Source organism: Astatotilapia calliptera, chromosome 7 (genome assembly GCF_964374335.1).
Source record: "Astatotilapia calliptera chromosome 7, fAstCal68.1, whole genome shotgun sequence".
In the NCBI taxonomy this organism is placed as follows: domain Eukaryota; kingdom Metazoa; phylum Chordata; class Actinopteri; order Cichliformes; family Cichlidae; genus Astatotilapia; species Astatotilapia calliptera.
In genome coordinates this window covers 54,598,205-54,611,258 of record NC_137428.1, presented here as the reverse complement: position 1 = coordinate 54,611,258, position 13,054 = coordinate 54,598,205, and the positions used below count along the sequence as shown (strand labels likewise).

Below are 13,054 nucleotides of genomic sequence, written 5' to 3'. Positions count from 1 at the left end.
CTACTGCAAAGTTTTATTAACAGACCTGACAGACCTGATCCTCCATATCCTTAACTTCACTAGATCAGCTGGTTTTGGAAGATTGCTTTATCATATAATGATCTACTTAATTTTTCCTGTCCTTTTATGTAACTCTAAATTTATAAATATTTCTCTTTATATCAACCCTTTGCAGTATTCAGGGATTAAAAATCATGAAACACCAGTCATTGGAGATTTCTGGATATCTGATTTCCTCAGTTAATGCTTAAAGATTGGCATTAATTTAATCACAAATCTGAAAAAAAAAAGTCTAATAGTTTTGGATATTTAATTCTAGCAGCTTCCTATTCATCCTCACAACTAATACAACCAATCACAATGGCTCTAACCCAGCAGCCCACCACAAACAGTCCAATCGCCTTGATGGCTTTGGGAAGTATGGAAATTTCAAAGGAGGGCATCAACTTTGAAACTAACAGTAATTTCATGTTTTCCAAACACACAATACGCATATATATATATATATATATATATATATATATATATATATATATATATATATATATATATATATATATATATATATATATATACACACACACACACACACACACACACATTATTAGAAATAATAAATAAGCACAGACTAAGATTTGAAGAAGCAACAAAGACAGCAATTAATTTACATTTCTCTGTAGTTGCTATTGTGTTTGCCATTTCTAGGTGCAGTAGTTCACTTATTACACATTTAAAACAGGTAGCATTTGAAATTGTTGTTCTTAACTGTCAACTTTTAAAGCTCACATCCTAAAAACAATTTATCAAGTTATTTGTCACTCTAGTGCAAAGGACACCATCCTGTGCTTTCCTTTCGATGACTGCTTTCCAGGAAGTGGCCTGTTTACAGTGGGAGGTTTAAATGGAAGTATGTTTTGTTATTGCAGTTCTGTTTAACACAGCTAGTAAATGTTTGCCAAAGTGTGTTTTTTAGTAGTTTATTTTTACTTTATCTGCTTTTTCAGATTTGACAACATGTTTTCTTATTTGTTATAATTTTGCTGACTCAGTGACAGTGATTACAAGAGTCAAAGTTGATCACATAGTTCCTTTTAATGGATGTAAACCCAGTCATACCAGTTCACTTCACAATGATACATTTGCACTAGCCATGAACAAAGGAAAAAAATTGCTTGAAATGAGGCTAAAGTGTGCACTGAGAAGCAATGTTGTTCACTTTGTTCACCAGAAGGGTTGCCACTAAAAAGTTTAGTCTCCAGCAGCAGGATTTAGACAGTGAATGAGACATTTATTCATGGAGTCTGTAGACATCAACAGAAGAGCTTTCTGAAAGCAGTAACAAAGTTCAATATGGAGGGAAGGTGGGCTGCAGACGAGTAGTAAGTGATATTTTTCGATGAAGTTCAAGGCACCAGCACAACCCTCATGGTGTTGGTGTAACCAGACCCTGGGCGCCACCCGGTCACAACAATGGCCATGTCTCCAGTTTTGAAGAATTTGCGGTGCTTGCCTACAAAAAGAGGTTTTTTAAAAAGGGAAAAAAAGATTAAGTTAACAAGCAAAAATCTCTTGCTCAGCTTTACTGAACTACCAGAACATCCTCTTAACTCTGACACTCACCAACTTCCATAGCAAAGTTCACACGCAGGTCCACGTCCTCAGCCCAGACGTCGTTGGCAGTCTTGGTGTAGAGCACAGGGTAGATACCGCGATACAGGTGAGCCTGGCGGGCGGCCTGACCGCAGCGGGTCAGAGCAATGATGGGGGCACGGGGCCTGTACCTCGACAGCATGTGAGCAGACCTGCAGGTGACAGGCATAAGTCACTGCACTCTGACATAACTTGGAGCAGTTATAAAATAGCTGGCTATTTATTTTAGAAGTTAGGGAACAAAATATTAATTCGTTTGAAGTTTAAATTAGTGTTATTAGTGCAAGTCTAATATTTATTCTCAATCTGTCTTTTAGTTCAACTGCTGATTAAAATGCTTGGCTTTCTAGCAGCTAAATGCTTTATTTAGTTTACCTGCCTGTTGCTAACTATGTGCTGTTTCACACTATGTAGGTAGCATGCTGTGAACACACCTACTGTGGCAGAAAGAGCCCACCAATAAGAGCAGAGCAAAGCAAAAAGGTGTGAGACAACCAACACTGAGCTGAAAGATGCTACACATCTCCACAGAGCTGATCTGAACAGCAAAGTCAGGAGATAATTTAGTTCCGTCATATAAATCACTATTTAAAAGTATTAAGTATAGCCCACGTTATTTCATAGGATTATCATTATGAAATCAGCCCAGTTGACTATATGTATGTGCTGAGTGCCATGTGCTGGGAGGATGAACTCTAAAGTGGAGAAGAACGATTAGGGAGTTATAATTAACTTGTAAAATGTCAGGGTTCAGATCTCAAAAAGGTCACGGGCAGAGCACAGATTGTGATTGCAGTGAAACTTGGCACACTTCAAACGAGCTGGGGGCTTGCGTTCAAGAAGAAGCGGAGGCAGCAGGATAGAAAAATATTATAATGCCCCAGTTTCTTCTCTGAGAGTGGGCGCCGGGAGGATATTATGACTCAGCTTTACAGAGATTTACTGGGTGGAAATGTTCCCGGAGTCTCACCTGCCAGTCTTGGTTAGCACAATGATTGCACTGGCGCAGCACTTGAAAGAAGCCTCGACGGCACCAATAGCGACGGACTCTGTGGGGTCACGGGTCAAATGAGTGAGGCGACGCAGCTCCTCGAACACCTGCCTGTGGAACATGGCTGCCTCAGCTTCACGGGCGATCTGAATAAGTGAAAACAGATTACAGTGGCTGTCAGACTGCAGATACACAACTAGTCTGAGCTGTGGGAGCAAAGACCAAAGTTAGGCTTAGTGCAGAGTTCCTCATACCTGAAAGCAAAGTGAAACATCAAGCTACACAACAGCCATGGCTGCGACGTCCAGAGACCGTTGCTGTGCACTGCAGACACATGCAAGCTGAGCTCTATCACACCACGCAGAAGACAAGAGGAGATGCTGTTGGTAGCAGATGGAGTGCAGGAGCAGTGATGGGCAAAGAAGGTTGAAGAAATGGGAAACAAGCTGTTAGTAAAACCCAATGTGATGGCAGAGATGTCATGCCACCTTTGACCTCTGACCTTTCCTTAAAGGCCAACAGATTGAGCTGAAGGTTGAAGTGATAATAATGCGATGCAGAACAATTTATAACTACGTTTCTTACTGCCATTGTTTTTATTTACAACATATACGCATATAGGGAATCAGATATGTGGATTCTAAATATCAGGTTACTTTGACCTTTTTTGACCTTGAAGAAGAGGTCAGAGGTCCAAACTTTCATTAGATGGTCTTTATCTTTATAACTATGCTTAAAATTCTAGTGCTTTTGTTTATATTAGTAGCATTTGAGAAATGATGCTGGTACATGGGGTCTAAACTGAGTTTTTCCTTCCCATTGTCCCCAAAGTGCTTGCTCAAAGGGGATCATATGATTGTTGGGGTTTTCTGTTTTCTTCGTATTATTGAAAAAAAATTAATTGAACTGAATTATACCTGTTCTAAAAAACGTAACGTACGTGACATGGCAGACTTGATTTTTGTAAGAAGCGCTTATGTTTACGGTCTTTTTTTAATTTCTCTGGATTTGAGCGTGGATAACATTCATGGCCTTGATCATTATCATCAAACTTTACTGATATGCCCTCATGGAACCTGTGAACAAAACGATGTTACATATTCTGAGCATAAATTTTCTGGACGCAAGGCACACAGTTCGCGATTAGTAAGCAAGACACGACAATAACGAGTGCAAAAGTGAAACAAGTAGCTTCAGATAAAAGGAACGCACAAAGGAGCAAGTCTAATCTGAATCATGTGAACCTTCTGTTGCTGAAAAACTATCTGTTTGGCAGCAAACGCTCAAGATTCACATGTAAGATAAACCACACACTTTATACTTATAATGAAAGCTTCCTCACAGGCTCAAAACACAACAATTTGACTGAGTGTGACTGCCGCGGCAGCGGCAAACTTCACAGGAGGAGTTCTCACATCAGACATTCAAAAACCTTCAGGTGTTCTTTTGATATTGGTATTAAAGATGGTTACACTGAGCACATTCACACTGAAGCCATCTTACCAAATGCTGTGTGCGCACTGCCTCCAGAGGGTAGTCTCCCTTGGCTGTCTCACCGCTCAGCATGATACAGTCGTTGCCATCCAGCACAGCATTGGCAACATCACTGGCCTCAGCGCGAGTAGGGCGAGGCTTCTTGGTCATGCTTTCAAGCATCTTAATGTGAACAAAGAGACAGACTGCATCATTTCACGTCTGCAGAAAAGCACTTATTTGGACTCCACTAATCCGTGCTCCCATCACAGACCTGTGTGGCACAGACGATTGGCTTGCCAATCCTGTTGCATTTGCCGGTCATCATTTTCTGGGCGATGAAGACCTTCTCGGTTGGGATTTCAATTCCCAGATCTCCACGGGCCACCATGATCCCATCACTAGCTTCCAGGATCTCATCAAATCTTTTAGAAAGAAAAAAAAAGGGGGGGGGGATGAAGAAAAAAAGTTCAACCATCAAAAAGACAGACTTGTGCTGTGATCGTTTGCACACTACACCACCCACCTGCGCACGCCCTCATGGTTCTCCAGCTTGCTGATGATCTTGATGTCCTTGCCCTTCTCACCCAGCACTTTCCTGACAGCATGAACGTCAGCGGCCTTACGGATGAAAGAGGCGAAGACCATGTCAACACCCTGTTCCACGCCAAACTGCAGGTCCTGAATGTCCTTCTCAGACACTGCAGGCAGGTCAACAGCAGCTCCGGGCAGGTTGACGCCCTTCTTGCTGCCCAGCGTGCCGCCGTTCTCAATGTCACAAATCAAGTAATTGCTGCCTTCGGTTACAAGGAAGCACAGAAAAAATATTTCAGCTACTGGAAGCAGAACGAAAGGAGGACGGACAAATTGTTCGTGCTCTTACCGACTTCTTTAACCTTGAGGGAAATCAGACCGTCATCAACATAAATGTGGCTTCCAACCTGCACAACCTTAGTGATGTTTTTGTAGTCCAGCCACAGAATTTTCTCATCACAGTTGTCTGTGTACTGGTCATCGAGCGTGATCTTGATGGTTTCACCCTTTTTCAGCTCAACCTCAGCAGTGCCACTCTGAAAACAATGAGAAGTGACTTGAGGAGAGAGTTGCTCACACTGGCTTCATTAGAGCTGCGGTAATCTGGCAAGAACTCACGCCTTTGATAAGTCCAGTCCTGATTTCTGGTCCCTTGGTGTCCAGAGCGATGGCCACTGGTCTGTAGTCAACAGATCCAGGTACAAAGCTCTCAGTTGCGTCGCGGACATTCTTGATGGTCTCGGCATGGTACTGCATGAAAACAGATGTTATATTAAAAAGATCTTGCAATGGTTTAACCCTTTAAAGCCGGTCGGAGGTTTTGCGTAACTATTTTTAAATCCCCATAGAACCGGAACCACGTAAGCTAGCGCGATAATTTTTTTTGCATATGAAACCGGAGGAGTTGTACTTACATCTTATGCCATCAGCTTGTCCTAGGTCACGGTTTCCTTCCACATATAGTTTTGCAAAAATTGCATAAAAAGCAGTATATAAAAATTATATCTCTCAAAAATAAAACAAAAATAACACTCAAAATAAATTTCCTGTTGTTGTAAACTATTTTTTGCAACTTTTTTGTATTTAAAGTTTTGAGGGATTAACTTCTTAAATTTCTCCAAGTAGAAGTATATGTAAAAAAACAAAACAATTTTCAATTTTTTTTGTAGTTTATTGCACTTTTTTGCAATTTATGTAGTTACTATGGACTTAATGCATACATATTATTAAAATTTGGGCTATAACAGTTGTATTGATGTATAGCAACTTGAAATGCTCCCAAAGATGGTACTACAGCATGTAAAAATATAAAGTCAGCTCTGGCGGACTTGGTTCTATGGTAGGTCTTAAAGGGTTAAAAAGCAAATAAATTAAAAACGTTACAAAAATATTAAAGGTGGATATTTATACATTTTTTAAACCCTTTGTTTAAAAACAGCTAAATTCAGTTAGTAGAGCAACAGGTGACGCCTCAGTGCTGGTTATGTAACTATATATTTATTTATAAGTGCAACATATTTTGAAAGGAAGACATTGTTCAGCTGAACTGTACATAAACAGCTGCCACATACGTCGGTACATGACAGGTATGAATGTATTTTTCACTTAAACAAAAACAGTGATGTGAATTCTGACTACTGTCCTTGGTCACTGGCTTCTCTACATGCCTTCTCCTCATACTGTTGCTGTGGGGGGGTGACTCCTATTTATAGCTGTACTGGCAACTGTGACACCAATAACACAGAGGTCAAATGTATTTTCCCCTCCTCAGAAGAAATCATACATTCACTTTGCTGTACAGATAAAACTGAGGTCTTTTTATTCGACTGCTGTTGAGCCACTTTGAGTCAAGTTAAATTGGAGAGAATTTTTTTTTAACATACTTAATCTTTCAAGATCCAAAAATTAACTGTGGGTGTTCATTGCTACAGCTGATGACATTTGACGGCTCATCCACTCAGGTGACAGTGAAAAAGGGAAAGAGGCTTGACTTTTAAAGGCAAGGGGTCAACAGTGTAATGTCGGCTGAAGAGCTGGCCACGATACAGTGGGTTCACAAGCTACCAGACAGACCGAGCGCCAAAGGGGCGAGAGGAGGCTCAAAGATCACATTACAGATGGTCACCAGGCCACAGGAGTAATGGCACTCTGACTGCTGCTGCAGTAAAGGGTAAATCCTCACCGACTCACTTCTAAAGGGCAAAGAAACTGACTTGACGATCTGGGTTTGTACTGTCAAGCATGTGGCTTTACTGGAATCTGTGACATCACAGTGTGTGATTGTGAAATCAGGGCTTTAGCAGGTTAGAACATTTAATGTAAACAAATAAGGAACTGAGGTTGGCAGAAAGTATTTCTGACCCTTCACTCACTTCATGTGTGCCATGGGAGAAGTTCATTCTTGCAATGTTCATCCCAGCCTTGATCATTTCCTTGGCCATCTCCACAGATCGGGTGGCAGGTCCTGCATCGAGACAGTTAATGAACACAGTGAGACACGGGCCCAAGATGATCACATTTTTGCACCAAGGTCGTGTTTCTTTTTCGATGCAGATACATGAAGAAAATAATCAGATTGTACACATAATAAGCACAAATCAATGGGCCTTGGTAATGCGCCTGACCAATTGTGCAGATGATGCCAGTGTTGCGAGCCACAGCCGGCTCAGAGTCGATATCCAGCAGGCACATGTGCTCAATAAAGGTGTCTGCCATAGCAGCTTGTAGCTGCTGGGTGTGGATGATAGAGGAGCCTGTATCCTTTGGCTTCGACATGGCTGGATCTGTGTCTGCAGGAAGAGACCTTGGAGAGAGAGAAAGAAACATGAAAGATAATCGACCGGGGCCCTGGTGACTCTGGTGTATGGCACCAACCACAGGTTATGTAGAAAATCTCCTGTTTTTTTCATGGGCATCTAATATTTTTACTCGTGACACAATGGAATTTGCACTTACAACCAATAAGTTGAAGAAGAATTTATATAGACAATAAAAAATCAAAAAGAGCGTACAAACAAAAAAAGAGACCGAAAATATGTAATAGGAAAAGAAGAGTGCCAACACAAACTAAATGTTCCACTTCTCTGTGGATGACTTTCAACCCTCTCACAGTCCAGTTTTGGCTAACTGGAGAACAGCCGACACAAAAAGCAAGGACAACAGTATGGGGCTGAATGACTGCACTCTCCCACATTCCAGCATGAGTGTATGTTAAAGAAGAGGAGCTGATCACTTCTGACAGCGACTAAAGCGGATTCACATACACAAAAAAACCCGCACAAACTTGAGGAGGAGGCTGAAAAAAATAATGTTTCATGCCTGAAGTGTAATGCTGGTCCACAAGCCCACATTATAGAGACAAGTAAAACTTATATGATTCAGCTTGCACTTGTTTAGCCTGGAGGAGTGCAGCATGCTTGATAAAAGTGTGTTGTCGGGCAGTGCATGGATTTGTGGTGGGTGGGCTGAGACCATATGTCTGCCCTTTGTATTCACCTAAAATAACAGTCAGCTGAGGCTATTTGTGGACTGTAGAAACATCAACGTCATAATCAAACAGCAACAGACATTTTTATTAACTCATTATTTAAGTAAATCAAAGTCTTTATTGATCCCTTTGCTGTCTGCAAAACCAGCAAAAAATAAAATAAAATAAATAAGTGTAACAGCTACTTCCTAACCCAAATCACTGACTGAAAGGTGATACATTTGAACGTTAATAAATGTTATTGCGAGATTACGGTTTCTTTAAACGTGCAGTTCAGTAAGAACACATTTGGTTTTTAGCTGCTTAATTAACAGGTAACGTGCTACATATATACATAATTACCAGATAAATCTAAAGGATTACATGTGCAAAACCAACATTAACGATTCTGATCTTCCACACAGCTAATATACTACATTTCTACACTTTTAAACCTTTCCTCCATCTCGAAGACACAAACTCTGCTGCTGTTACTCACCTACTAAGTGAACTTTGCAGGGACCAAAGCGCCACAAGTCCTGTCGCAGCGACCGGTTTTATGCCTGTAACTGACCGGGACTACTTTCCTTTGAGTGACATAGGATATAGGGCGGTGAGGGCAATAATGGTGAGTGAAGAGATGCTTGAATTAAATGTTTATTTTGACAGTTGTTTCAGATTCAGGGGGAAATATTCAGATAAAAAGACGGAGGTTTGCCAGATTTTGAGTTATACAAAGTTTACGCTTTAAAGCACAGGTGCAAGTTTAGTTCACAGTTTAATCACAGAGCTTCCGCCGAGTCCTCAAACATGACACCATCATCTGTTTGGCCCGGAGACAGCTCAAATTCAGTGCAAAATACCGATGATGTCGTATCTGGAAAACAGTAACAAATGGAAAGCAATCCTGTTCATGTATTAATCACCAGGAGATGTCATATAAAAAGAGATGAGATGTGCCAAATCCAGGGGTTAAAGTGGGCCGGTGTTTTATTTTGTTTTTGTATTTTTTAAATATTGATATGTTCCCTCCTTTTAAATCCCGTTTGTCATTTTTAACCCTGATAAATCCCTCTGAGCTGATTGGTGGTGTCATGAGAAAAATGGCGCCTCGTTATTTGTGTTACAGAGACACTGAGGCACGAGACCAGACAGAAGAGTTTTTTTAAAATTTCTTTTTTGTGTAACTAAAATAATTGTGTAACTAAGATAATAGTGACACATGTATGGATTTGCACAAACTGGAGATGGAGACCTTGTTTGCTGAGGTCTTTAATCTTGTCAAACTGACAGACAGAGAAGACCATTCAGAAAATGACGATTCTGCGAATGCAAGATCTGGAACACCGGGAATGAAATAGTCACTGTCTGAGGCCTGTTGGTGAGGAAATCTGTGATCCAGGACCAGGTGGGCGGGGGGATCTGAAGATGGTCCATACTTATGATATTGCTTTGTAATGTGTGTTATTGTGCTGTAAAATAGATGTAGTCTCATCATCTAAGGTCACACTTGAATGCTTTCTGTTCTTTGATGCTTAGTTTTTAATCAGGTTCAACCCCCAAATTCAGGAGTCAAAAACCTACCATATCACACAGTTTTTCAACTTGACGTTTAATAACAGTCAGAACATTGGCTTCCGCAGACTCTCATTTATTGCCCTTACTTTGTTTTCCAACTTAGTTTAACTTTTGATGTTTCCCTTCTTTCCAGTGGCTTCATATTAAGAACCACCAACTTGCATTTAAGACTCACAGAAAAATCTCTTTCCCCCCCCTGATGCCAGTGCTGTCTTCCACACTGACACATGAGCTCCATCCAGGACATGAAAGGTTACCAAATGGTTAATGAGTATGTGAGTCATATATATAGTATATAGTATTTTATTTTATTCTATTCTGTACAGTTGTGTACTGTATTTATTCTTATTGTATTCTAATTTTTGCCTCATAACTTTTGCACTGTCCACTCCTGCTGTGACAAAACAAATTTCCCACGTGTGGGACTAATAAAGGTTATCTTATCTTATCTTATCTTATCTTATATACTATGGCCTTCACATTCAAGAGCTCTTAACCCAGTCGAGACTCCCTTTCCATTGCCAGAGCAAATAATCAAAACACCCAATAGGGAAATGCCTTTTGAAAGAACGCTTTTCCATCCTAGAGACATGTAAAAGCAATAAGCTGTCCTGGCAGCATGTGGTAGCTCATCACCTTGTCCAGACACTTTGTTCTTTTAATATCTCATAGTCCTAATGCATTTAAGAGTTTTCTATTTTGTTTTGTTGCATTGTGTATTCTTTCCCCATTATTATTTCAGGTTTTATCCTTTTTTGACTTTTCAATTTAACTGAGCAGTGTCTCTCTTGACTTCTTACACAATTCTTACAAAAACTCCTCGTGGCTCATTTTTACTTAATCTCTAAGTTCCACCTTAAATTTGAAAGACTTCTTTCAGTTGTTTTTTCCTGGTGTCGCTGCAGTGGATCATCTCCCTCCATCTTACCCTGTCCCCAGCAACCACCACTATCACCCTCTGCATGTCCTGCTTCATTACATCCATGGCAGTTCAGTCTTCAACCTCATTTGTCCAATATATCCGCTATCCTTCCTCTGCACATGTTCAAACCATTCCTGATCAAGTCCATTCTGATCATTCCAAATGTAAATCCTAACATCCTTAGCTCAGCCTGCTGCTGTCTTTTTGTTTGTGTCACTGTGTCCAAACCACACATCATAGCATCCTGTAAACCACCTATTTCACTCCTGTTGTCATACTTCTGTAAAATATTATCACTGATACTCATTTCCACCCAATTGTGCCCTATTTGCACTCTCTTTTTCACTCATCTCGTAGTGTCCGTTACTTTAGACAGTTGACTCCAGTTCTCTTTCACTACCTCTACTCCTTCCATCTTCACCTTAAAGGACTACTAAGTCAAAAATAATCAGTTTGTCATAGTTCAACTTCCTTCATTTGGCAAGCACAGAAATGCAAAATCTAACATGCACGTGCTGTAATGCAGTGGTAACATGCCGCTCAAAACATTTAAACCAGACCCACCCAGAGTTGACTCAATTCAGTTTTATTTGTATAGTGCCAAATCACAACAACAATCACCACCAGGTACTTAATATTGTAAGGTAAAGACTCTACATTAATACAGAGAAAACCCCAACAATTAGATGACATATAACAGCACTTGATAGTGACAGTGGGAAGGAAAACCTCCCTTTTAACAGGAAGAATGTCAGGGATGGCTGTGTGGCAGACATGACTCAAAAAGGACAAATGGAAAATTCAAAAGCAGCTCTACTGCTGATCTAAGAATGACAAAATGCATAATACAAAATAACTCAGGCTACACAGAGGAAACAAGGCTCTAAGAGGAAGGAGGAAACACAAAACACACAAAGCACACAGCAAGAGGGAGAACACGACATGGGGCAAGAAAAGACAGACATACTGTATACACACACTGATGATGAGGGAACAGGCAACAGGTGTGAACAAGGTTGAAACTTACAAAATAACAAGTAAGAGGAAGAAGAGCTGAATACAATGCACACAAGACAAGAGACTATCAAAATAAGACAGGAGATGACACTTAGACCTAAGACACACCAGCATGACAGAGGAAAAACACTGAGACAAGAGGGGAACTATAAATGGATATAAATAAGCTCTCCTTAACCAAAGACACGATAACAGGAACTGAACCAAAACAATATAAACAGAATACAGAATGAAACCAAGAATAATTAAAATTACAAACCAGAGAAACTCAAAACGGCGACAAAGAAACCTTCAGCAGAACCAGGATCAGCGAGGGGCATCCAGCTGGCCACGACTGGTTGGGAGTTGTATTCAGGACATATTTTCACACTCTCCAGAGTTTCATTAAACCAGTAGGCCAGTCATTTCTAATCTCTCTTTAAAATGTTTATGTGTAATTCACATGTATAACACCTTAGATGATTTTTAAATTCATCCACTTTTTTATAGAAAACGACATAAGTGAAAGGAAAGGCTTCTCGACAAGGATGACGCCCTTTAGGGTCTACTAGTCTGTTAAACTGGGTGTAAGTATACAAATTTTACACTCATTTATGACTCATAAATATTCATACAGTGTGTGAATAGCGTAATCCTCTGAGATTACAGCACTGGCTCCAAACTGGCTTTCACTGACCTTCCATCTATATGTGGATAAATCTGGAGCCGCCAGAAGCAGCGAAATGCGCCGCTGATTTCCAGATTACAGATGGGTTAAAAGCTCAAACAATGATGCAATGAAATCCAAGACGCCATCCCTCTTCTTACTTATCTTTTTTCAATCTTACTGCATTCAAGCAGAGACAGCATCACAACAACAACATGGGTAAATGTGTTCATTTTTGTAATATTGTAGATCACAGAGCAGTAGGTTTTGTACCATTTTACATTGTTTCCACTATTTTGTCCACATTTTTTAACAATATATGTGGATATTTTTTAAAAATTGTAAATTAATTGCAAACCCTACTTTGTCCTGAAATCTACGTGCAGCGGTTAACAAATTTATTAAACCACCGAGCAGTGAAAGGCCTGATTTAACAATAATGACAATGGCAATTTGATTTATATAGGACACTTCATTACATGAAAACTCAATGTGCTTAACGCAGAAAAGGAAGAAACATAAAAAATAATAATAATTTATGAAAATCATTTTTTCTGTTTCTGTCAGTCAGTATGTGCAAGCACTTTAAACAAACTGATATTTGGAAAATTGCTAAAATATAATTATTGTTGTTATATATTGATTAAAAAGCAGAAAAATAGTAAAACAATATTATTTTGTTATTTGCTCGTATTCCTGAACAGAAAGAAAATATGATATGTAGTTCTCGAAAATTATGCTTGACAAATTTTTGACTTCGAGAGGTCGGGTATGCCG

General features: G+C 39.9%; 1 protein-coding gene across 1 annotated transcript; it reads right to left on the bottom strand.

Annotated features, from left to right (window-relative positions):
* Positions 1–1,073: 1,073 nt before the first annotated feature.
* pkmb (pyruvate kinase M1/2b) lies at positions 1,074–8,705 on the bottom strand. The gene is made up of 11 exons (XM_026175679.2): positions 8,614–8,705; positions 7,273–7,451; positions 7,021–7,112; positions 5,267–5,398; positions 4,998–5,184; positions 4,641–4,911; positions 4,389–4,539; positions 4,145–4,297; positions 2,621–2,787; positions 1,621–1,802; positions 1,074–1,510 (listed from the first exon to the last, which is right to left on the bottom strand). The coding sequence occupies exons 2-11, from the start codon at positions 7,421–7,423 to the stop codon at positions 1,404–1,406; spliced, it is 1,593 nt and encodes a 530-aa protein (XP_026031464.1). The 5' UTR covers positions 7,424–7,451; positions 8,614–8,705; the 3' UTR covers positions 1,074–1,403.
* Between the last annotated feature and the right edge of the window lie 4,349 nt (positions 8,706–13,054).